This window comes from Pelophylax lessonae (assembly GCF_965119305.1).
Source record: "Pelophylax lessonae genome assembly, chromosome: 5".
Classification (NCBI taxonomy): domain Eukaryota; kingdom Metazoa; phylum Chordata; class Amphibia; order Anura; family Ranidae; genus Pelophylax; species Pelophylax lessonae.
In genome coordinates this window covers 411,439,659-411,466,429 of record NC_138772.1, presented here as the reverse complement: position 1 = coordinate 411,466,429, position 26,771 = coordinate 411,439,659, and the positions used below count along the sequence as shown (strand labels likewise).

Genomic DNA, 26,771 nt, shown 5'->3' with positions numbered 1-26,771 from the left:
GCCCTAGCATACATAAAGTATGTTCCATCAAACAATGGTTGTTTAAGCTTAAAATCAATTCCAAAATGGCAGGAGGGTGCAGGGCTTTCCAGTTTCTAGCAATAGATAGGCATGAGGCTTTAAATACATGATGATGTGGGAGTTCTGGGGACAGGTATCTATATGCAATCCCAATAGAACCATCTGCCGTAAAAGGGATTTATAGAAGAGAGAAGCCTAGTAAGAGTAGACCAAAATTGAGTGAGTACTGAACAGTTCCACCAGTTGTGTAGGGCCAAATTTCTATATCTAGATGGGCATCCCCTGTGTTTTATAAGCTAATTGAATGGTAAAGTTATATTAACTTCAGTCCTCCAGTGGGAGATAGTAAGTGGCAGGGCCTGGATCCAAAGGGGCATTTGGGGCATAGGGGACAATAAGAGGGTCTAATTCTGGAAAGAGATGGCTGACAAGTGGGTGCAATGTAATATTTGAAGATGTATATGTTCAGCTGACAATCTTATGGAACTTTTTCTTTTGTAGGCTATCTGGGCCTTGTCCCACTGGGATCTGAGGGCTGTTGGATTCTGTAAATAACAATACAACGTAGATTTCAATTTGGGTTGCCAAGAAATCTTTAGAGTTGTTGGGTAGTTATGTTGGGAGAGGCGAGACTTGTGGCTGAGCTGCATGTCAGAGCAGAAAATCTCAGAATAGCATTTAGTTTGGTAGCTGAAATTTGGTTTGCAATTGTGAAAGGGTTTTTAAAGCATATTACCCTCAATGGTGTGACCCAGGGTAGTCTGAACCAGATATTGGAATGTGGGCATTCAGGAAGTTGGGGGTGTTCAATATGGGTGTTTGCTTGTTAAAATGCATAATCTGTGTTTTATCTAACATAGCCTGCCAATCTTTAAGACCTGAGTTAGAAGTTTGTCTCAGGGTTGTGTCACACATAACCTTTGGACTGTATAAGAATCGGAGAATTGGTGGCTTCGTGTAAATTGAATACGTTTAGAAATTCAGAGAAAATTCAGTGGTGATGATGAGAAAGTTTGGACGCAGGTTAAGTTGGGATTGGAAACTGCAAGCCCTCCATCTCTAGGGGCCTCTGCATAGTCTAACAGGACTGCAGGACAGTCTTTCTTTTTAAAGTCTTAATTATTATTATTAATTCTATACAGGATTTTCTATAGCTCCAACAGTTTGCACAACATGAAGGCAGACAGTACAGTTACAATACAATTCAATACAGGAGGAATCAGATTAAAGTGGTTGTAAACTAAAGGGGATTATTGCGACTTTAAATGAAACTTATGGGAATGTATACGCCTCCATCCCTATATCTATAGGCAACAACGAGGGAGTTGTGGGACTTTAAATGAGATGTGTGTGGCATAACTAGAAGGTTTGTAAGCATGTAAAAAGTATATATGTTTTATCTCTAAAACAGTAAGTGGCATGACACATAACAGTTTGTACATGCATGTTAAATATCGATAACGTATTGCAATTCATATATACACAGAATAACAATGACAGTATAGCACATTGCATTGTGCGGTATAAGCGATTTAGTTCTCCATGTCATGAAGTTGATTATTAACAGAATAGTGCGGTATATAATAAAAAATTATTGAACCATCTAAAAAGAAATGTGTGTGTATATATACAGTAGATATAAAAAGTCCACACACCCCTGTAAAAATGACCTTACAATCACTTTAACATCTCAATTCTTTTTCCTTTTAAACCCTATAAATGGGAATCTCTTTTTTGAGCCAGTAAACAATGGTTGTTGGTTTGCAGTACAGGTTCAAATCCAAATTTTTTTCTGGCAACACAGGTCACCCTAAAAAAGTATTATACTTTGTTAGAAATGTGATTACATGCTTTTTTAATTTTCTTTTTCTTGCTTACCAGAAGTAATATGACATTGTAATGACAGTTTCTGTAAATGCATTTTTTTTTTTTATTCCAGTTAATATCCAGGAAGGGACTGAGTCGATCACTGTTTTCTGCCACAAAGAAATGGTTCAGTGGTAGTAAAGTACCAGAGAAAAGCATTAATGAACTAAAGAATACCTCAGGATTATTGTAAGTATAGATTGTACTGTTTGTTGCAAAATGTTTTTTTTTTTTTTTTTTTTTTTTAAGCAGAAATGCAGGCAAACAGCTGCATACACTGTTGGAACAAATGTATAGGTTGTTCTGGGCATGCAGCTAAACTCTTTCTATCCTCCAATAAACCTGACTGTGTGAACAGTTTCTGAGGCTTTATTAAGAGTGTGGTGAATCTGGCAACTTGTAGAAAAAAGCATGCAGTATGAATACATTAAATATAACAATAGTGTATTCTGTTAGTGAAGTTTGTGGGAGATCTGGTTCTTGCCAACATTGCTGCTACTTAGAAAAGACATAGATGAGGCTCTCCACTGGGTCAGGCCTTGCAGCTGTTTCTTACATGGAGCCTAGGCTTCTCAGGAAGCATGCGACTACTTCTTGTTGGAGTGAGGCATGATCGGAGGGTGGAAACCTTTATAGGGTAAAACGCTAGCAAGCAAGTTCATTGACAGAGGCTGGCCCGTGAGTTAAGTCTTGCATGGTCATATACGACCGGGCTTGGGTCTGAGTCGCAGCGGTCCCTTGGTTGTGGTCCCTTGGCTGACACCTACTTCAGTGGCGAGGATTCTGTCTGGAGCATTACCTGCACCATGGAAGGGTACGTACAGTACCCCCTCCCCCCTTCTGGCATTTTTTTGTGGTGGACGCAGGTAACCCAGGGACAGTTAGACCTGCCTGCAGGTTCCCTCCTTCCATCCTTAAATCTCTCAGTGAGCTGGGCTTCCTCCACTCCCTTTCCCCCTGTCTGGTCCCAGAGTCTGGAGGGGGTCCCAGGGAAGAGAATGCAGTGGAGACACTTGGGGTCTCCCCCACTATCCCTACTCTGTAAGGGTCCTGGGATAGTGTGTGTCCTGTCCTGGTAGACTGAAGGGGTCCCAGTGTAGGAGACTCCTATGTGCAAAACCTAATGTTTGCAGTGTGGATATAGTGCAGGGGGGGGGGTCCTAGTGCACAGACTGGTTCAGAGTGCGCAGATGAGTCTCCCCTAACATGTGTCCTACCTTCGGATGGGTCCCCTTGCAGAGAGTGCAGCGTTGCAGAGGGCGCAGGGAAGATCCTGGCAGCATTGTTCAGCGTTTGTAGCTGATGGTGGCAATTTTCACTTAGTCTGGCTTGTCTCCGGTTGGCGGCCATGTTTGTGTAGCACGATGATGTCACGGGGACCATTTTCCCTTAATCTGGGAGACGCTGGAGACGACTGAAGCCTCGTGGGAATGCCGAAGTTCCTCCTCTTCCTCTTCCTGTGCCTGGGACATATGAACAGGAATGGCGTTGATGATGCTGGATTCAATTTCTCGGCTCTCCTCTGGTCAGTAGGGTGAGTCCTCGGGGGTTCCCGTTATCACTCTCTCTGCCGATGGGTGCCCTGAGCCTTGAGGGGATCTTATAAGTGGTGCCAAAAGATCGTTTTTGTACTACAAGGTCTTCTTTCTTTATGGAGTCTCAGGGTCACATCTCCCACACTGACCCCCTCATGGAGGTGGCAGGTCCCTCGGAACCCCAGCTTCCCATGGTGTCGCTGACGGCGGTCCTGAAGTCCTTAGTGTCCTGAGTGGAAGTGGCGTGTGGGCAAAGGCCCAGGAGGAAGCCTTACCCTGCTCAGTCTGTCTTATCTGATTCTGAGCCTGATGCCGTCGTGGACGTGGCTCGTCCAGGGGGACTTAATATTACATCCCCTGATCCGTCCGATAGTGAAGATGATTCGTCCATGATCATAGCAGCGAATGATAAAGCGCTTGTAGATGCACTGATCACTGCAGTGTGTGGGACTTTAACAATTGAGGATGCGGCTGATGTAGCCACGGACGTGGCTGTGTCATTTGGTACGCATAAGTCACCTCGTAGTCCAAAGGTGTTTCCTTATGTGCCTTATTTTGACAGGTTTTCCTGTAAGGAATGGGAACAACCAAAATTACCCTTTGTGGTCCCCAAACGTTTGCTGTACGTTACCGTTTTGAGGAGTCACTTCAAAAAAAGTGGACTAGTTCACCAATGGTGGACTCTCCTGTTTTCAGATTGAATAAAGCAATCATGATCCCAGTAGAGGAATCCCTGTCCTTTTTAAGGATCCGCCTGAAAGGAAAGCGGAGGCTGTGGCACGCAGCATGTTTACTGTGGCTGGTTCGGCATTACGGCCAGTCTTTGCCTCAGCCCTGGTGTCTCAGACCCTAACTGAATGGGCCAAACTTTTGCGCCAGGGCCTGGGGGGTGAGCAGGTCCCCGCTGCTTATGTTGATTTAGCAAACCAGTTGGTCCATGGGCTGCATTTTATTTGTGATGCAGCTTTGGATACCTGTCCTGTCCTGTCCAAACCTTGTTTCATTGATGGTGATTAGGCGTGTGCTGTGGCTTAAGAATTGGTCCACACACCAAGCCTCCAAGAAAGGTCTCATTGATCTGCCCTTTCAAGGTGATAGCCTGTTTGGGGCTACCCTGGATGACATCATGAAGGGTATCACGGGGGGGGGGGGGGAGTATCCTTCCTGCAACAATCCAGAAAAGGGAAGGAGCCTTGTCGCAGACGGGGGCCTTCCTTCTCAGCACATAGAAAATTATTTTGTGCTTCTGGGGTCTGAGAATAAGGGAAATGGATCTTTCAAATCTTCCCTGGAAGGTTCCAGGCAACCTTGGCCTGGTAAGCCTAGAGCTTGCTTCTCCGGACCTGCAGACAAGTCCCCTTAAGCATAAAGGTCTGCCTTCACCCATTATCAGGGTGGGAGGACATCTTCGCTAATTTAGGGCCTTGTTTCTTTTGGGGTACACAGAAAGGGGGACAAAGTTTGTTCTTTTCAGGTTTTTTAGGTCCCGAGTCGTCTCCTGCGGATTTAATTACTGCAAAGGTTCAGGTAATGTCCGAACTACCTAAGGTCCCCCCTATCGTTGACCAGGGAATTGATTTACCTAGGTCTGATTCTAATTCTAAAAGAGATAAAAATTCCGCGCTAATGGATGTGAGTAAGGCTGCAGCCCACCCCAAAATATAGTCCAAAGGGCTATATCCGATAGTAAAAGAGTAAAACGAGGTAAAATGGCGCTGCCTATTAAAAGGTAAAAATACACTAATATGGAAGGGATAAAAAAAATACTAATGTGCAATTAGATGTAAAACACTGTGAATAAATCTATATAGAAACGTGATAAAAAATTTAAAAAATCTATACGTTGATATATAAATTGGAGATAAAAAGTAAACACATAAATGGTGAGCATAAAGTGATATGTGCAATCAATAAAGTGACAGTAACAAAGTGCTGGTGTGATAAACAAACAGGGGAGGGGGTTATATACCACCCAGGGGCGTAGCTGGGTGTTTTTTGTTCTGCCTAGTCCTACTACTGGAGGAGGCACTATAACCTAGTAGTTATGATTTATGGAGCACTGTGTCCATCAATGAACGAAAGAAATGGATTTTACGTTAGTACAAAAATCAAATTTTTTCTACCACTTATTAATTAATGTGGGGTTGCACACTTTGACTACTAGGTGAATCCAAAGACAAATTTAACATTCTAAACTGTATGCTTGAGGCATGACATAAGCTTGCATTCAAAGGGTTTGTAATCTTGCTTAGCCAGTTTTGTGATTGACACACTTCTGCCACGCTGCATAGCCAGGCATGCAACATCCCCGTTTCCTGGTTTAATTTTCTAGATTCTTGTCACCCCCTTTCTGATCAGCCTAGGTATGGGAAAGCGAGTAGGTGATCCAGCAAGTTCTGAGGCTGAACCAAGTAATAGTAGAGCAATCTCCCTTGCTATGTATTGTGGAAGGACTGTGTGACTCAAAAGTGGTTAAATCAAATCACAAATCCTTAGGCAGGTGTAATAAGTGCTTCAGGTTTCTTTAGGTTTTTGGATGTAGTCTGATTGATTGAATTCAATACACTCATGCCATATTTATTAAACTATTGGTGCCTATTAAAAGAGATGTGTGTATGTAGGTTTGTTTTTTTTAAGATTCACAATTCGCACTACGGAAGGTACACCACACATTTGACAAGGGTGCAGTCGGCAGGATTTGAACCTGCGTGGGGAGACCCCAATGGATTTCTAGTCCATCGCCTTAACCACTCGGCTACGACTACCTTTTTTCATATTCACCTAAAAAAAAACAAAATAAAAAATAAAAAAAGATTCACATTCACCTAGGTGGATGCAGCATCACTCCCCCCTGCTTCAGCCCGCTGTGTGCTGAAAACGGGTCACAAAAATGGGTGCAGAATGAACTGCACGCCTGTGATCTACAGCTTTTTGCTGTATTTATTTAAGACGTGTTCATGTTTTTGTGCATTGAGGCATGTTCTGTTAAGGTTGTGTTTCATTTAAAAAGGCTTTTGGTGTGCAAAAGATACATCACCTTTTTTTTTTTTTTTTGACAACTCAAAAACATCCATGTTCTGCAGTGCATTATAGCATCTATTTTTACTGCTTATACTGTATGAGTTGGCGTGCCATTCAAAATGAACAGCAGTGCACTGCAACACTTGTATACCTGTCTACAGTTAACAACGATGAGGTGTCACTTAGACAGGCAGCAGGATTGTAGTCTTGTGCCCTACTGCCCACAAATAAAAGAAAAACATCTCTTAACCACTTGCTGACCGACAAATGTATATAAATGTTCTGTCAACAAGTGGATATTACAAGATCAGCTACAGCCATGATCTTGGTAACGTTTTCTGTGGTCAGCTGTTTTGGGATAGTGATCTGGATTGCTTTACAGTGCTGTCAAAGGCCAACCAATGTATCTATGTAAAAAATATACCATGTCTGGAATAATCTTTTAAGTGGATCCAACAGCAGAAGGGAACTGCTTTGTGTGACTGCTAGTCCTTTTAAATTTGGGGATGTCTTTACTGTCCTGCTCTGTTCTTAGAGGTGGTGGCGTGAGGAAGCAAACCCCTGCCTTTACCAATGTCCACATTGAGAAAGAACAGATACTGGTGACTAGTCTTTTGTCCTATGTTTACCTTTTTTTTGGGCACAGCTTCCAGACTTCAATTCCTCTTTAAATAAGGCCTATGCCAGCTAAGATACTGTTCTTTGATTTGTACAAATGAGGAAGGAGAAGCAAAAGTTATGTGTTAGTAAAACATTGCCGATTTTCACTTTTTAATGCATTTAGTCATTAATGAGCAAGTTGCTCTTTTATTTTACCCAAGTTATCTTTTAATGGGGTTTGCAGTAAACTTGTTATTACAGGCTGTCATGATAACTTCACTCTTAATACACTGAACTGTTTTTACATCCCTATAACCTGGTCTATGTCTAAGCATTTTGAAAGGCCCCACCCTTCCAATTGAAGTGTTTTGTATTTGTTTCAGATATCCACCTGAGGCACCCGAACTACAGATAAGGAAAATGGCTGATCTGTGTTTTCTGGTGCAGCATTATGATCTGGCATACAGCTGCTATCACACTGCAAAAAAGGACTTTCTAGGTGACCAGGCAATGCTTTATGCTGCAGGGGCTCTGGTATGTACTGCACTGTACTGACTATTTTAGTAGCCCTTGATATAAATTATTTTGGATTAATAGAATATGACGTTTTGCAATTTATTTTTCTTTTCCGGTCTTAGATAATTCAGATCATGTTTCCTGCTTTGTTTCCCCTCTGTCAATTGTGTTTAACTTGTCACGTGTGCATGTATTCCAGGAAATGGCTGCAGTGTCTGCTTTTCTACAGCCTGGTGCTCCCAGACCATACCCTGCTCATTACATGGACACAGCAATACAGACATACAGAGATATATGCAAGTAAGAATATCACTTTGCTGGTCATGTAAGACTCCTTTGTGTAGATAAATACACATTCAAACTGTCTGCTCTAAGTGTGGTATAATACTTAGTCGATTACTTTTTTGAGAGAATGCTTCTACATATCACATAATTTATTTCTTAGGTTTGAGCAACAGAAAATGTACAAGTTCCTAATTTGAAAAATGTAGCATTGGGTGACAAGCATAAATAAATGCTTTAGGCCCCTTTCACATGGGGCGGAATCCGTCCAAGCAGATCTGCCTGTTTACTGGGGGATCTCTCTGCTGATCCCATCTGAGCAGTCGGATGACAGGTCTGAGTCCACTTCGCTATGCAGAGCGGACACGGCTCGCTGTTCTCTATGAGGCAGTCTGATGGAAATAAACTGCATGTCTGTTTCCATCTTGATTGTCGTCTGATCCGGCAGACGAATGACAAACGTATCCCCATCTGTCTGTTTTTAGCAAACCGGAACGCGTGCGGGCAGGTGGCAGCTGACACATGTTTGCTGACATCCGCTGCCCCATAAAGAAGAATTGGTGGTCCAGTCGGCTCTGCCTGAAAAACGGACAGGCGGATCCGATTGGTCCGCTGGTGTGAAAAGGGCCTTAAAGACCTGCTGGGTATTGTAGTTTGTAAATAGTATTTGAAAACATTTGTTACTACTTACTATTTTTTACTATCCAAAACCTATTTGAATATGATTGCCAGAGAGCAGTACTTGAGTTCTTCATACTTAGTGTGCCAGTGAAGTCACTTCTGTGGAACTTAACAAGCTGATTACAAAATTCCAGTCCCATTAGAACAAAAATGTATTGCCCATAGGTGAGTAATTTGGGCCTTCACAGGCCATATGGCTCTTTAAAAATCTATTGATTTGTATATTCAATAAAAACTTGCAAAAATAGCATTTTCTTTAAGAGGCTTACATCCAACCGCCCATTGAGGACAGTGGGCTTTGTCTGTGTCCACTTTGCAAAAGTGGAGCCATCTGCCTGCTCAACAGGTATCAGCGGACAGATTCCCTGCTGAGCAGGTCCTCCACACATAAAAGGGGCCTTACAAAGTCTCCTTGATTTACCTTGCAGCTTTTCCCTATATTTATATGCAACAACCAGATTAGTGCTTAGGTATTTACTTAGACCCAAAGGGTTTGATATGGTGTTCAGATAAGGGTGACTGGGTTACCTGTGTGTCTATAAATGCTATGGTATGTTCTGATACACAAAAGCCAAGGAAGCTGCTTGAATAAGCAGCAGACATCTTCACCATTAATGGACAAGTCAAGTTCAGGGGTGTGGAACAACTTGTCTAAGGGACTAAATTGTGGTCCCAATCTACTTGTCCCTTTTTTCTTCATTAGGCAAAAGTACTTTTAGGAATGTTTGGGGCTTTATGGTGACTTAAACTTTTAATGTTTATTTTTTGCTAGAAAATTTCTTAGAACCCCCAAACATTACAGAGAATAAATTGGTGGGTGTTGCACTTTCTCACACGTTATTTAGCTCTTTTTTTTAAACGCAATTTTGTTTGGAAAAAAAAATCACTTTTTCTCTTTCGTTCTTTGACGGACACAGCACCTGTCATTCTTGACCATTGGGTTATACTGCCCCCTAAGGAGTAGGACACTAGGCAGAAAAAAACTTCTGGCTACACCCATGAGCAGTCTCAGGGGGTATAGTCCCTCTCCCTGCTATAGTCACTCAGTTTTTTTTTCTGCCTTGTCAGAAGTAAGGAGCGAGTTACTTGCTGGGATCTTTGGCCCAGGCAACATTTTTTAGATAGAAGATTTTCTCTTACGTCCGCTGACAGACGCAGCTCTTTAATATTTCTTCACGAATGGGTAATGTGCCATCTACAGGAGTAGACTAGGCAGTGAAAGCTTTTCAGTAGACATGCCTATAGGGGCTGTCCCTCATGACATTACCCCAGACACACCATACTCACTAATCAGTTTCTTGCTGCCTAGTGTTAGAAGTAGGACCTAGGTTCCCTGCTGGGACTCCAGTCTCAGTTTTTATTTTATTCTGAGAAATGTTTGTGTTTTTTTTTCTTTACTCACTCGCAAGCTAGTGTCAGGGGGATCCTCCTGGTGAACTAGAAGCGACAGCCGGGCTGAGGTTTCGCACTGGATAATCTAGATCCTTACGGTCTCCCAGCCTGGCCTACGAGCGTGAGCAGGTTGTGGTCCGCTCAGGCCTCGCCATGACAGAGCCCCGACGGATGGGTACGAGCCTGTGAGCAGATGCTTCGCCTGGACGCATCAACCTGGAACGCACTGAGTTGCACCGTACCCCTCTTTGGCTGGGAGCACACCCACCCCGGGTGAGAGGCGAACTGCCTTGGAGCAGAGCCCCACGGTCCATGGTATGGTGAGTGATGCTGCCTGTGTCCCTGGGACAGTTATCTGTGGGGGTGATGTTTGCCCACTCCTGGGTATAACAGGGCTGTGCTCTCTGAAAGATCGTATGGCCTGTCAGGACAAGTCCTGCCCTCCCCGCTCCCACTGGGGGCGCTATAGCGGCATCTGATGCCTGGGGGGTGTGAAGCTGTTACCTTGTCCTGGGGGGGTCCTCTGAAGTGAATTTCCACGGTAGACTCATTCTCTGGGCTCCTGAACGCTTGACATCGTTTTCGGCCGTCATTTTGGGTGTGGGCATCAGGCTGCATCAGTTTAAGGGCAGCAGCCATTTTCCTTGCCTTGCTGAGTGTTTGGCGACTTCTTAAGTGTGGGCAGGCCATGCTATATGGGCGGCGGCCATATTCCCTGTGCTTTCCTATACTTTTCTATGGCACCATGTTATTGTAGTTAAGTGGGTTCGGCCTCTAGTGATGTTCGGTCACTTCCTCCCAGAGTTTCACTTGCTGAAGACAGCTTGCATAGCGGTGGCTGCTCCAGGTTCTGGCACAGTAAGGGGGTTTTTAGTCCTTGGGCATTCCTCCTGTTCGCTTAAAGGGGATTTTTTATTCAAACCTGTTCACAGTGCCCGGAAACCCTGGGTCTTCACCAGGGTTTTGACCTTAGTGTTGGCTTTATTCCCGCACACAGGGTTTGGGTTCCTCGATTATCTGGACTATCTCCTGTTAAAAGCGGGTTGTCGCCAAACCCTGTGGGGCGACCTGTAATTCATGGTTCAGACCCTTTGGGCGTCTGGGTGGACCATCACTTTCCAGAAGTCTGCGCTCCCCCCGTTTCCTCGATTTCACACGTGACCTCTACAGTGGAGGTTCTTGTCGAGTGGCTCAGAGATCCACAGTCCTTGGACAGGAGGATATGTCTGAGCCATCTCACGAGGTCGGGGCTCTCGTGGTGGCTTGTGTTGCCCGCTCTGGGCCAGGGTGGGTCTTTTCTGCCTCTGTTGTGGATGGTGGTCGCCACGGATGCCAGCCTGGCGGGCTGGGGTGGAGTGCTGGACACTCTTTTGGGGGCACCATGTGTGCCCGGGCGGCCAAATAAGTAGGAGGGTTTCTGTCTTGGCCCAAAACTCGCGTTCTGGCTCTCTCCGCAGTTCACTTCCAGGAGTGGAGAACTGGCAGGCAGATTACCGGAGTCGTCAGGTTCTGGATCAGGGGGAATGATCCCTGCATGCGGGGTTTTTCGTCTCCTGTGTGCCCGATGTGGTACTCCAGAGGTGTATCTGTTTGCATCCCACTAAACGGTAGGGCGGTTTGTGTCCAGGGCTCGAGATCCTCTGGCCGCCGCCACGGACGAATTGGTGATGCCTTGGGGCAGGCTGATTTGTGCCTTCCCACCTGTACATCTGTTGTCCAGGCTCCTCCGCAGGTTGGCTGTGGAGGTGGTGCAGGTGTTTCTGGTGGCCCCAGACTGGCCTCTCCGGTCTTGGTACGCAGACCTTGTTCATAGGTCGTCAAGCTTCCTGGCGACTGCCTCTGAGAGGGGATCTGCTGTCTCAAGGGCCAATCTTCCATCCTGCTTACGGTCACTGGCCTTAACGGCATGGCTGTTGAAGGCCAGGTGTTGAGAGTCAAGGATCTCTCAGATTTTGTGGTTCCTACCTTGTTGAGGCCAGGTAGGCGACTTCCGGGATGCTTTATCATCCTACTTGGCAGATGTATATTACCTTATGTGAGTCGTAAGGGTTGCTTCCTCGCTCTTTTTCGGTGGCGAGGGTCTTGGCCTTCTTGCAGGAAAGTGTGGAGCGATGTTTGACTTTGGGCACGGCACGATCAATGGTCAGGTGTCGGCCTTAGCCATTTTCCTTCCAACGTCCCTTGGCGACTAACTCCTTGATTTTCACCCTTATTCTAGGGGTGTGTCATCTGGCTCCGCTGAGGAGATCGCCTTTTACCTCTGTGCGATCTGTATTTGTTTCTGTCCGTTCTTTAACGGTCTCCCTTTGCCAGTGTCAGAGGAATCTCTCTGCATTTGTTGCCTTTTGTGGCTATCACCTCTGCTTGCAGGGTGTCTGAGTTGGAGGCTCTGCCTTGCCGTTCGCCATAAATGGTCGTTCATAGGGTTAACGACTGTTCTACGACCTAACCAATCTTTTCTCCCTGAGGTGGTGTTGGCTTTCCACCTTTAATAAAGATATTGTGTTGCCTTCGCTCTGTGCTAAGTTCGAGCATCCCTAGGAATTTGCTTTGCATTCACTGGATATGGTTCTGGCGATCAGGGTTTACCTGTCAGCCACGGCATCCTTTCGGACATCTGATTCTCTGTTTGCCTTCCGGAGGGATCCCGTGCGGGTTCGGCTGTATCTCCTTCAACCATATCAATATGGATCAGACAGGCTGTAGTTCGGGCCTATGATTTTGAACGGTCAGGTTCCTCCTTTCCCTGAGGGCACATTCTACTAGACCACTGAGTGCCTCTTGGGCTTTTGCCTTTAGGCTTCTGTTGCTCGGGTGTGTAAAGCAGCGACTTGGTCGCCTGTTCACACTTTTTACAAAATTCTACAAGATTGTTTTAATGACATCCTCAGATTCTTCCTTTTTGGCCGCAAAGTTTTGCAGGCTGCTGTTTGCGAAGAGACTTGGTTTTCTCTTTCGGAAGTGAAATTTTGTTTTGGGCTAAGCTCCTGTTAGTGTTGGTTGAGGCTTTTGTTGCCCGATTGGCTGTTATTTTGCCTTGGAAATTTAGTTAACTGTTTTTTTGGTTGCGTATACCCCTCATGCCTACACTGCTTTGGGATGTCCCATTCGTGAAGAAACATTGAAGAGCTGCGTCTGTCAGAGGACGTAAGAGAAATTGGATTTTTGGAAGAACTTACTGTAAAATCCTTTTTCTCTGAATCCTCTGACAGATGCAGCTCCCGCCCCTCTATTTTTGGGGTTGGTGGTGTTTTCTTTCACTGCTTGCTACGAAACTGATTAGTGAGCACGGTGTGTCTGGGGTAATGTCATGAGGGACAGCCCCTATAGGCGTGTCTAGTGAAAAGCTTTCACTGCCTATTCTACTCCTGTAGATGGCGCATTACCCATTCGTGAAGGAACACCACAAAGAGCTGCGTCTGTCGGAGGACTCAGAGAAAAGGATTTTACGGTAAGTTCTTACAAATATCCAATTTTTTCCTCCTGAATTTTTCTTGTGAGATCCTGGGAGACGGGCTGCATAATCTAGATCCAGTGTTCACCCCAGTCTGGCCAGTGAGTGCACGCAGACCTCAGCTCCGCACTAGGATGGCCGCTACATAGCCCCACTTGACAGGGGCTGGCCCTGCGAGTTAAATGTCTCGTGAGGTCGCATACAACCGGGTCCCGGCCTGAGACGCAGCATTCCTCCTGGTCGACCGCCCCCATTTTAATAGAGAGGAAGATCTGTCTGGGGCAGTGCCCACCTGGCTCCTGGTATGGTGAGTAGCCTTCCCCCCTCTGTCCCTGAAGGGTCTTGGGGAGGACATGGGCCCCTCCTTGGGATGGCTGACGCTGGGACGTTCGACTTTGCGTAGGAGGGGGTGTGTACCTGGTGGGGGCTCCTGCCAGGGTCCCCTGTCCTGCCTGGATCTGTCTTTGAGGTCTGGGTCCCTGTATACCTCATGGCACCGCCATTTTGTTGTAGCCTGTGTATCTCTATACATGGCGGCCATGTTTGTGTAGTCCGGCGGCCATTTTTTGTGGTTTGCATTGCAAATAGCGGTGGCCATGACAGCTGAGCCCTGTGGGTGGACTCTTCGGTGGTGGGAGCCCCTCCTTCTTCCCTGGTGTTTACTCCTGGATCGTTTAGCTTCCAGATCGACGCACGTGTAATGCAGATTCTCCTGGTGGTTGCGGGTGGTGAGTCTGGTGGGGTCCTCTCCCTCTCTGCTGAGAAGCGCACTGTGCCTTGTGATTGGCAACCGGGTGGTGCTGCCAGCGCGGTGGGGATCGTCCCTTAGCAGTGTGTGACACTTTTTTATGGGGTCCCCCTGGTGACTCATGGAGTTTTTGATGCACATTTCCCCACATCATCCCCTCTCTAGGGCTGTGGGGCCCTCCGGGTTCAAACCAACCATCCATGCACTGACGGTGGTCCTGGAGTCCCTTGTGTGTCGGGTGGAAGCGGCTTGCGGGCGACGTGCTAGTAAAAAGCCCCCCGCATTCCCCTGCCTCTTCTGTCTCATCAGATCCTGAATTTGATTTGGCCGCTGCGGACATGGGTCCCCTTCTGGGTCTGCGACCATGTGCTTGGAATCCTCTGATAGAGAGAGTGATTCCTACACGTCTGCGACCGGGCATGAAAAGGCACTGGTGGATGCACGGATTGTATCTGTGTGTGAGACCATGAAGGAGGGCGCAGCTGAAGCTGCGACGTAGGCGTAGGTACCCTTTGGCACTCAAGTCATCCAGAGAGGTAAAGGTGTTTCCTTTCCCTGCTTATTTTGACAGAATTGTTGCAACAGAGTGGGGACGACCAAAGCGTCCCTGCGGGGGTTCCTAAGCACTTTACTAGGCGTTACCCCTGTGGTTCGGCAATGAGGTCTGTATTTACCATAGCCCTCTGACCGAGTGGGCTAAGCTACTATGCTGTGACCTGGAGGGAAAACGGCTCCCCCCCTGCCTATGCTGCGCTGGCGGACCAGCTGGTTCAGTGGCTGCAGTTTATCTGTGACGCCTCTTTGGATGCAGCCCCTCTGATGGCTCGCCTCCTTGTTTTGGCGAGGGTCTTCGGCATGACGTTTTGATTAAATGCTGGTCTGCAGATCAGACTTCTAAAAAGACCTTAATTGATCTATTCCCTGTCAAGGAGATCGCCTGTTTGGAGCTACCCTAGATGACATCATTGAAGGTTTTACAGGGGGGGAAGAGTACCTTTCTTCCACAGGCTACTAAGAGCAAGGAACCTCGTTGTAGATGTGGACCTTCCTTCTCGGCTCGTTAGAAGTTTTTTTTTTTTTTGCTCCTCAGGGGGGACTGAGAAGGACTTGAAGCTTTTCAGGACTTCCTCTGGCTGATCCATACGAACCGGTCTGGCAAGCCGAGAGCGGGCTTCTCCAGACCTGCGAACAAGGCTCCTTCTGCATGAAGGTGCGCCCTCACCCCTATTCGGGTGACCAGCGTTTTCTTCGCTTTGCTGTGGGAGAGGAGCATTATCGGTTTGTGGCGCCCTTTGAGCTCACCTCTGCTCGTCGGGTCTACACAAAAGTGTTGGTTCCGGTGTTAGTCCTGCTACGCCAACCGGGGATCGCAGTACTGGGCTACTTGGACGATCTCCTTCTGCTCTGGTGGAGATCCTGGAAATCACAATAAGAACTCTGCCGGCGTTTGGCTGGATTCTGAATTTTCAGAAGTCTTCCCTGGTTCCATCCACAAAGCTGAACTATTTGGGCCTGACTCTGAAATCGGCCGTAGCCAGAGTGGTCCTTTGTCTGGACAAACTCCAAGAATTGCAGGCTGCAATTCGTCCCCTGTTGTCCAACTGATGGTCATCCCTCCAGCATGCAGGTGCTGGGCCTGATGGTATCTACCTTTTTGAGGTGGCTCCGTTTGCACAGTTTCATACGAGGTCCCTGCAAAGGGAGATTCTAACCAAGTGGGACAAGACTCCGCAGTCTCTGGACAATCAGATCTGGCTGAGTCAGGGAACAATGGAGTCCCTGATATGGTGACTTCGCTCTCTTTCTGTGTCTGGATCCTTGGACAGTTCGTATTCAGGGATGCCCAGTGTGCATTCAATCTGAAAATGCCACAACTGTGGCTTATGTCAATCACCAAGGGGGCACAAGAAGTGCCCTGGTGGCTCTGGAGGTAGCTGGCATTCTAAGGTGGGGCAGAACGATTAGTTCCAGCCCTCTCCGCCATACACATTCCCGTGGTGGAAAATTGGCAGGCGGACTACCTCAATCGGCAGGTGTTGAACCTCGGAGTGGTCCCTCCATCCAGAGTTGTTTCATCAGCTTTGGTGGGGCGCTCCTGAGGTGGATCTGTTGGCGTCTCGGCTCAACAGAAAGGTGCATAGATTTGTGGCTCCATCAAGGGATCCACTGGCAGACGCCACAGACGCGCTGATGGTCCCGTGGGGTCAGTATCGTCTGATATACTCCTTCCCTCCTCTCAAGCTTCTGCCCAGACTCCTGTGCAGGATCGAGGCAGAAGAGATTCTGGTCATCTTAGTGGCCCCGGACTAGGCTTGTGACGGTATCAGATTTTCATGCTGCGATTAATTGATTAAGGTTTTGCCACGGTATACGGTATTATCACGGTATTCTATTATTAAATTTAAATTATTAAATTTCCACCTCACTTCAATTTCATTGCTGAATTTAGGGGCTTTGGTTCACTTATGCACATTATTATATAGTCAGTCAGTACAGACTCTGTGAACCAAGCCTAAAATAGGTCATCAAGCAGTGTCTGGCCTAACTGGTGATAACTGGTCCTGGCGCTCGGCTCCGATCCGATGGCCTGGTCATTAAGAGGGCAAATCCTTGTGGTCAAGAAGTGGTTAAACCTGAAGGAGGTGTTGTTTATAAATGACTTTACTATTGCTTTAGGCCTGGTTCACATGTATGCGGGTTGGCGGTTCACATGTATGCGGGTTGGTGGTTCACATGTATGCGGGTTGGCGGCCCACATTTGCACAGGCATAGCAGCCCACTGATTTGGGCTGCTATGCCCTCATTTTCCGCAGAAAAAGGTGCATGCAGCATTTTTTTAAAATTCAGTGGCCTTGAAATCCATCCTGCTTTTGCACCATGCGACTAACCTGCAGTTCCTGCTCTGGCAAGCTTTCTGCATTTTTTGTAGACACTGCTTGATGGCTATATAATAATGTAATGTGGGCTGCTATGCGTGTGTGTATATATATATATATATATATATATATATATATATATATATATTTATTAGAGCTGCACGATTCTGGCCAAAATGAGAATCACGATTTTTTAGCTTGGAATAAAGATCACGATTCTCTGTGTAACAAAAAAAAAAATTGGGATAACTTTACTGTTACGTTTTTTTTTTTTTATTCATTAAAGTCTAATCATTGCGTTTGAAAGACTGCTGCGCAAATACAGTGTGACATAATATATTACAACAATCGCCATTTTTTTCTGTAGGGTCTCTGCTAAAAAAATATATAAAATGTTTGGGGGTTCTAAGTACTTTTCTAGCAAAAAAAAAACTGATTTTAACTTGCAAGCAACAAGTGTCAGAGAAAGGTCCAGTCTTTAAGAGGTTAAACTTCCTTTCTCCCTGGCAGAGGGAAGGAAAAGATACAAATGTAATCATTTTTGTTTATAGTTACTGGGAGACTTAATGCTGAAAGGGGTTAGCTGTGTGAGTGAATGAGTCATCCAGCTCACTGAAATGTATCAATTCACAAGTCAGGCAGACTTGACAGAGAAACTCGGTATTTTAAAAATGCCACAATAACAATACCGTGGCTATGCAATACCGCGATATATCGAATTACCGAAAACCGGCATATGTCTACCCCGGACTAGCCTCGCCAGGCTTGGTACGCCGATCTGGCGTTCCTTGGAAGCTTCCTCTCAGGGAGGATCTGCTGTCCCAAGGACTGCTCTTCCATCCTGCTTTACAGTCGCTGGCTTTGACGGCTTGGCTGTTGAATGCCAGGTGCTAAAGGATAGAGGTTTTTCTGAGTCTGTGATTCCTACGTTGTTAAAAGGTAGGAAATCTCCTTCAAAGAAGATCTACCGCCGTATGTGGAAGACGTACATTGGGTGGTGTGAGTCTTTTAGGGTGCATCCTCGCTCCTTCTTGATCTTAACCTTCCTTCAACGGTGGGTTGAACAGAAGTTGGCTTTGAGTACCATCAAGGGCCAGGTGTCAGCTTTGGCGGTCTTCTTCCAACGACCTTTGGCCACACACTCCCTGGTGCGTATCTTTCTTTAGGATGTCCGACATTTGATCACTCCAGCGCGGCCTCTGTTGCTGCCTTGGGATCACAATTTGGTGCTTTCAGCTCTACAGAAACTTCCCTTTGAAAATATTCTGGAGATTCCCCTGCTTACGCTGTCCCAGCAGGTGGCCTTTTTGGTGGGTATCACCTCTGCGCGCAGGGCGTCGGAACAGGCGAGCGTTATACTGTCCACCTTGTCTGGTGATTCACAAGGGTAAGGTGGTGCTACGCCCCTGTCCGTTTTTCCTTCCTAAGGTGGTCTCTGACTTTCATTTGAATGAAGACTTAGTGTTGCCTTCCCTCTGTCCCAGGAAGTTTTCAGGAAGTCACTCTTGATTTGTGGTCACGAATGGACCTCGGACGGAGTCTTTTTGGAAGTCAGACTCACTATTTGTGCTTATGGATGGGCCTCAGAAATGGTTGTCCGCTTCCTCTGCGACCATTTCCAGATGGATCAGACAGATGGTGGTTCAGGCCTGTTCCATCAGGAGTAGGTGCCTCATTTCCCTGTTAAGGCGAACTCTACTAGGGTGCTTAGGGCCTTCTGTCATCAGGCGTAAGTGACGCAGGTTTGCAAGGTGGCTACCTGGTCGTCGGTGCACACTTTTACAAAGTTTTATAAAGTGGATGTGTTGCAATCTGCGGATGCTTCCTTTGGCCGCAAGGTTTTGCAGGCTGCTGTTTTTAAGAGGACCTGATCCTTTTTGATTGTGTGTTGTTTGTTTCAGGTAGGCTCCAGTTGTTTTGGTTGATCCCTGTTGCCTGGGTGGCTAATGTTTAGCCTTGGGAATTTTCTTGCTGTTTTCTCACCCCCTTATGTTTAACACTGCTTTGGGACGTCCCAATAGTCAAGAATGGCAGGAGCTGTGTCCCTCAATGAACAAAAGAGAAAATGGGATTTTTGACTTGCCATAAAATCTATTTCTCTGATGTTTATTGATGGACACAGCACCCAACCCTCTGGGGAGGTATAATTCTCCTGACACTGCTTGTAACAAAACTGAGTGACTTTAGCAGGGAGAGAAAGTATACCCCCTGGGACTGCCCTTGGGTGTAGCCAGGAGTTTTTCTCTGCCTAGGAGTCCTACTCCTGTAGGGCGCAGTATAACCCAATGATCAAGAATGACGGGAGCTGTGTCCGTCAATGAACATCAGAGTAATAGATTTTACGGTAAGTCAAAGTTTTTTTTTTTTTTTTTTCATTTTAATGCAGAAAACGATGCATGGCCCAATTTTTAGGTAAAATATAAAACATTGTTACGCTGAGTAAATAGACACCAAACATGTCACGCTTTAGAATTGCGATCTGTTGTTTGTTACCTTTATCAGTCGTACCGGCACCCTACCTCCTGCTCTTTTCCTCTCTCTTCCCCCCCCCCCCCCCCCCCACCCTCTATACTTTTTTCTCTATTAACCTTGTAAAAGGTTTTCTGATAGGTAATTATATGTGCAACTGTTGGCCCGATGGGTTTCATATTTCTGTTTGAAATTTAACTTAATTAAAAATTTATTGAAACTAAAATTGTACATGCCTGTGCAATGACAACAAATAACATACATTTTACTATCCATAAGCGAAGCTTTAAAAGCCTTACAGGTTACCACTTTACAGAGATTTACAGAGGAGGTCTAGTACTAGAAGTACTGCCCATGATCTGACATTTGCGGTGATACCTCACATGTGGGACAATCGCTGTTTGCATGCGGTGCGGGACCTCGGCATGCGTTCGCCTTTGCCTGTTAGCAGGGGGGTTTGGGGTGCTTAAAAAAATGTTGGTTGTTGATTTTTACACTGTTGCTGAAATTTTTTTTGTTATCACTTATATTGTTGCCACAATGAATGTAAACCTCCCTTGTGATTGCAATAGGCAGTGACAGGTACTTTTTATGGAGAGATCTGGGGTCAATAAGACCCCAGATCCCTTCTCTGCCCTTAAAAGCATTTGATTACACCAAGACCAGTGTGACCAAATGCTTTCCATTTTTAAAAATTATGTCGGGGAAACTGGAAGTGATGTGTGCTCATCACTTCCTGTATCAAATATCATAGAAGTAGACAGAGCAGTTCCATCTCTGTGATCAGCCAGTGAAAGCGCCAGCTGGCCACTCGGGTGTAGGGTGTCTCCTTGCGCTGCTTGTAAAAGCAATCCAGCGGCTTGGTTTGATTTTTCAAGAGAGCGGACCATCAGCGGGGCTAAGTGTAAAAAAGCAAGTTGTGTGTGACTAACTACTACTAGCTGCACATATTTGTATTGGCATAAATTATTTCTTTCTGTCCTAGTTGGTGGCCCCAATGGCAAAAGGGTCTGTAATATTTGCTTATGCTTTGCATATTCCATTACAGAAATGCAAACAAATCTGAAGTTTGACATCTTGTTCGTTATTTACTGAAATGTAAATGTTTTCTTTTACTGTAGGAGTATGGTTCTGGCAGAACGGTGTGTCTTACTAAGTGCTGAAATTTTAAAAAGCCAAGGAAAGTATTCAGACTCTGCCGCCCTTTTAATTCGTCTTACAAGTGAGGTATGTAAAAGTTAAATTCGATTCTGTTAAAGTAGATGGAAAATACAAAACACAAGCGGCTTTCTAGTAGGTGGCAGGAACAGAAGAGGAGGAGCCCAGATCACTGGCAGGGGACCCCAGAAGAGGAGATTAGTGGCCGCTCTGTGCTGCAATACAATTGCACAGAGCAGGTAAGCATAAACCTGTTTATTATTTTAATTTAAAAAAGGAAAAAAAAAAAGATTTTACCATCTTTTAAAGAAGAACTTCAGCTTTTCCTCCCCAAAACTGATGCATTGTACATGTAAATGAATCACAACCCCACTGCCAGTTTGTGTACAACTTACTTCACTTAGCGCTGTATAAAGCAGATTTCTGATTCTGTGATGTCACTCCTCTTCTTGGCTGAATTTCAAACTTCTTTGACTTACTGTGTCTTTCCTTTACCAGTCCTGATAGTTCATGTCCCATGATCCTCTGTAGTATCAGGGCAGGCTATAGAAGTCAATTGTACCAGCTGTGTGGGTTGATGTGGGTGGGTCTAAGGGTTACTGTGGGTGTTTCTGGGCCTTCATGTGGGTGGTGAAAGGGGAGGAATGGAATTGTTATCACTACCCACACTCCATTCCTCTCTGCAGTGAGTAGGGGAGAAGCAGGAAGTGGAACCTTCGACAAAGCATTCGTGATTCCAAAGGCAATTTATTTTTTTAACCACTTGCTGACCAGCCACCGTAGTTTTACGGCGGTAGGTCAGCTCTATTACACGAAAAGACACACCTGTATGTCGCTTAGTGTAATAGACAGTAGGGGTGCATGCATGCCAATTGGCCAGAGGGGGAGCCAATCAGCAGGTTCTTCGCTCCCTATGTTAACAAGGCAGACCACCATTCTGTCACAGATAAACACAGGGATCCTGTGTTTGTACTACTTAGTAACGCAGGTCTCTGTGTTCATCTATTGAGTACATCCCCCACACAGTTAGAAAGCACTCCCTAGGAGCACCCATAACCCTTTGATCGCCCCTGTTGTTAACCCCTTCCCTGCCAGTGTCATTAGTACAGTAACAGTGCAAATTTTTAGCACTGATTATTGTAGTATTGTCACTGGTCCCCCTAAAAGTGTCAGGTGTCCGATCTGTCTGCCGCATTGTCAGTCCGGCAAAAAATTGCTGATTGCTGCCATTACTAGTAGAAAAAAAAAATAGATTTTTAATATTTTGTTATTGGATATGTTTTAAAGCAGAAAGTAAAAAATATTATTATATTTTTTTTTCAGAATTGTCGCTCTTTTTGTTTATAGGGAAAAAAATAAAAACTACAGAAGTGATCAAATACCACCAAAAGAAAGATCTATTTGTGGGGAAGAAAAGCATTTTATTTGGGTACAGCGTCGCACGACCGCACAATTATCAGTTAAAGTAACGCAGTGCCGTATCGCAAAAAAATGGCCTGGTCATTAAGGGGGTAAAACTTTAAGTGGTTAAATAACAAATGTTCTATTTCCCTGTCCTCTGTAATGGCTTTGCAGAGAGCAACCCCGATCCTCCTCTCTTCCCCAACTGCTGCTTGCTAAGAGGTCACTCATGCATGCTTGCTTACGCAACCCGCACAGAAAACACATGGCTACGCCCACCAAGCACACGTTGCTCCATTCAGTTCTATTGAAAAGAAAGTTGGAGTTTAGTTTTACCTCCTTCGCGTTTCTGTTAATGTTGCATTCTATATGTCTTAACCCCCCGTTCACATAGAGGCGACCTGTGAGGCGACCTGGTCGCCTCACAGGTCGCCGCAGGTCGCCTTCCATAGGGAAGCTGCGGACCCGTTCTAATAGGAGCGACACAAGTCGCTCCGACCTAGAAAAAGGGTCCGGAGCTTCTTTGGGGCGACCAGGAGGCGACCGCCATAGACTTCAATGTTATGAAGTCCGTGGCGGCCGCTCCGAGGTCGCGGCGCGCTGCTCGCACTGCGATCTCGGAGGTCGCCACCCGAAGTCGGATCGCCCCTATGTCAACGGGGGCTAAAAGTTATGCCTACCAAAAATGTAAGAAAAGTAACGAAGCATATTTTAAAAAGGTTTCTTATTATCCTTAGTATGAACATAAAGACTTTGCAGATTCTTATTTGTTTAGTAGACTAATTTTTGTTTTGTGTTGATTGGTGTTTTTTTAAAAACAGTAACTTTTTATGGCCACAGGACTCTGATTTGCGGAGTGCACTACTTCTTGAACAAGCTGCTCATTGCTTCATTAACATGAAGAGTCCTATGGTGAGGAAGTTTGCTTTCCATATGATACTAGCAGGCCATCGTTTTAGTAAAGCAGGCCAGGTGAGTACATGTTAATTTTCTGATTTTAGAAATTCCTTAACAAAAAACGAAAATATGCATTATTGTTTAATTTGTGGAAATCCAACTATTTTTATGTTTACTTTTTGAAAAAGGGATTAAGAGTTCAAATTTCAGAGATTTATATTTCTGTCTGTGACCCTGTTTGCAAGATTTCTCCTAACTTCTGTCCTTATGATACTGAGATGAGAAATGGAGGGGGGGGGGGGTACTTTTCTTTGGGACATGAAGGTATGGACAGCTGTAAAAACATTTTGATAAATTCTAATCCCAATCCACTTTATTATAAATTTGTTTTGTTGCTGTTTGTGTCTCTGTCCAAAACAAAAATCAAGTCTTGTGCTTAATGTGTTATTGTAAAACTGTTCATAAGTTCAAATGTTCTTGACAAAAAGGCAAGGTTTTTTTTTTTTTTTTTTTTTTTTTTTTCATTCTTTAATTATGGTTTTCACAATACCAAGTGTAGGACAAGCAAAAAGTAAAACAGCATACAGTGAGCTGAAAAGGCTGGTATATACAGCATAGGCATAAATCTGCATGTAAAAAGAGCAGAAACAGGAACGAGAACCAATAAAATGTAAAATGTCATATATACAACTCATTTTTGATGGTTGCAGATAGAGCTGCAGGATTAATCGTTAAAATATCACAATCTCGATTCACCCCCACACGATCTTAAAATGGCATGTCCACGACAATGTCCTTGATTCTTACAGAGCTGTTCTCTGCTCACTCAGAGCTGTCAAAAAAAAGAGCCTCCCGAAAATGTTTATCAGTGCCGGTTCACATATGTGCAGCTGCGGAGATCGCATGTAATTCGTAGCGCACTGCTCCTTCATTACATGTGATCTCCTGTGCGGATGCAAATTCAGCCATACACTTTGTATGGCTGAAATTCGCACTGCACCCGCACCAAAGACGCACAGGAGGCATTTTTTCAGCCGCATCAGGATCGGATCGCACAGTAGTTCACACTTGTGCGATCCGATCCTGTGCGAACTGTCAGATCGCACTGCGATATGCGATCAAACTGGGGGTGTCGTTAACATTTAATTGACACCCCCTGCATATCACATATGGCAGTGTGAACTGCCTCTTGTGCGGATGCGATGCGGGAACAGGCTGCGAATTCGCAGCCTTCCCGCATCGCACAAGTGTGAACCGGCCCTAAATCTTGTTAAGGCTTCTAGATAACTATAAACACAATTCTTTGCAATGTATCATTTCGTTCCTTTAGATCAGCCTTTCTCAACCTTTTTAACACAGAGGAACCCTTGAAATAATTTTCAAGTATCCGGGAACCCCTGCTAAAAATGACTATATTTACAACTCCTGATACATTAGTGTGCTGGTCAGTGAGATGAATGCTCCTTAGACTTGAGGACATTGGGAAGAATTACCTTCTTCCATATTGCTAAAAAGATCAATGGTGTCAGGGGAACTTATCTGAGAGGCAGAAATTTATCATTGCTCAAGGAGGAACCCCTAGCAACCTCTGGAGGAACCCTAGGGTTCCACGGAACCCTGTTTGAGAACCACGGCTTTAGATCAAAGGAACATCCGACTGTAAGTAAATGTAACTGTATTTGCGCAAAAGTCTTTAGTAGAAACATAGAAACATAGAATGTGTCGGCAGATAAGAACCATTTGGCCCATCTAGTCTGCCCAATATATCTGAATCCTATGAATAGTCCCTGGCCCTATCTTATATGAAGGATAGCCTTATGCCTATCCCATGCATGCTTAAACTCCTTCACTGTATTTGCAGATGCCACTTCTGCAGGAAGGTTATTCCATGCATCCACTACTCTCTCAGTAAAGTAATACTTCCTCATATTACTTTTAAACCTTTGCCCCTCTAATTTAAAACTGTGTCCTCTTGTGGTAGTTTTTCTTCTTTTAAATATGCTCTCCTCCTTTACCGAGTTGATTCCCTTTATGTATTTAAAAGTTTCTATCATATCCCCTCTGTCTCTTCTTTCTTCCAAGCTATACATATTAAGGTCCTTTAACCTTTCCTGGTAAGTTTTTTCCTGCAATCCATGTACTAGTTTAGTAGCTCTTCTCTGAACTCTCTCTAGAGTATCTATATCCTTCTGGAGATATGGCCTCCAGTACTGCGCACAATACTCCAAGTGAGGTCTCACCAGTGTTCTGTACAGCGGCATAAGCACTTCTCTCTTTCTACTGCTTATACCTCTCCCTATACATCCAAGCATTCTGCTGGCATTTCGTGCTGCTCTATTACATTGTCTTCCCACCTTTTAAATCTTCTGAAATAATTACTCCTAAATCCCTTTCCTCAGATACTGAGGTCAGGACTGTGTCAAATATTCTATATTCTGCCCTTGGGTTTTTACGTCCCAGGTGCATTATCTTGCACTTATCCACATTAAATTTCAGTTGCCAGAGTTCTGACCATTCTTCTAGTTTTCCTAAATCCTTTTCCATTTGGCGTTTCCCTCCAGGAACATCAACCCTGTTACATATCTTTGTGTCATCAGCAAAAAGACAAACCTTACCATCGAGGCCTTTTGCAATATCACTTATGAAGATATTAAACAAAATTGGTCCCAGTACAGATCCCTGAGGTACCCCACTGGTAACATGACCTTGTTCTGAATGTTCTCCATTGACTACAACCCTCTGTTGTCTGTCACTCAGCCACTGCCTAATCCACTCAACAATTTGTCTGTCACTCAGCCACTGCCTAATCCACTTTCAAATGTAGTTTTTTGAGAAAAATTACATTTGAAAAAATCCACTTTCAAATGTAGTTTTTTGAGAAAAATTACACTTTAATGAATTAAAAAAAAAAAATGAAACCGTAAAGTTAGCCCAATTTTTTTGTATAATGTAAAAGCTGTTACGCCCAGAATCGTGAGAGAATCATTATCTTTAGTCTAAGCAAAAGAATTGTGATTCTCATTTTATCCAGAATCGTGCAGCTCTAGTAGCAGATCAATAACTAATTGGGTTTTGCCCCAGTAAGTGTGAACAGCTGTAAATGTCATGGTTGATATGATATAGGGTGCGCAAGGTAGAGCAGGGTCTCCCCTCACTTCCATAGAGCTCTGGAGTTGGTCTGTTCTAGGGGAACAAAAAAACTGGGTTGGGAGGGTGGGGCGATTTTGGGGTTATTTTCAAGGGACAGGGCCTGCTGGAAGAACCTCCAGCATCATAACAAAGACCACAGTTTCCCTTCCCTCTCCTCTGGGCCAGAGCAGTACAGAATCCAAAAAAGAGTTCAACAATCTAGATTAGCGGTATGACTTGCAGAGAAGGTATACGCAAACCACGTTTTGAGAAATTGTTCTTTTCTATGTTTGGCAGATGCCAAATTCTCTTCCATTGTACAAATTTCACTGATTTTACAGAGCCAAACCCCCTGTAGAGGGTGGGACCATCGGCCGCCAAAATAGCCAAATACAGGCCTTGGTTGCATTGAGTAGGTGGATGGTGAAACAGCATTTATATCCTATGGATGACATGGGAGCCAGATGTAACAGGTAGGCTGCTGGCTCATCACCCAGCTGAACGTTAGTTCGTTTGTAGACCAGGTCGCACACCTGTTTCCAAAATACTTCAAAACTGGGCAGGCCCAAAAGATTTGTAGGCAAGTGCCCTCTTGGTTGAGACAACTCCAGCACTGAGGAGAGATTTGGCAAAAGAGGGGCAGCCGACACTACAGTGGGGGTGATGCGAATGGGGAAGTGGACACTACAGTGGGGGAGGGGATGCAGTGCAGGGGGGGCAAATTA

At 45.1% G+C, this 26,771-nt stretch overlaps 1 protein-coding gene across 2 annotated transcripts in view; it reads left to right on the top strand.

Annotated features, from left to right (window-relative positions):
- The window catches only part of TRAPPC8 (trafficking protein particle complex subunit 8), a 220,570-nt gene that overhangs the window by 80,065 nt on the left and 113,734 nt on the right, over positions 1-26,771 (top strand). For both annotated transcript variants that reach the window (XM_082259743.1, XM_082259742.1), the window contains 5 exons: positions 1,961-2,076; positions 7,427-7,577; positions 7,759-7,859; positions 20,583-20,688; positions 22,861-22,992. In XM_082259743.1, coding sequence (XP_082115869.1) covers positions 1,961-2,076; positions 7,427-7,577; positions 7,759-7,859; positions 20,583-20,688; positions 22,861-22,992 — 606 coding nt within the window. The remainder of the gene's footprint in view (positions 1-1,960; positions 2,077-7,426; positions 7,578-7,758; positions 7,860-20,582; positions 20,689-22,860; positions 22,993-26,771) is intronic.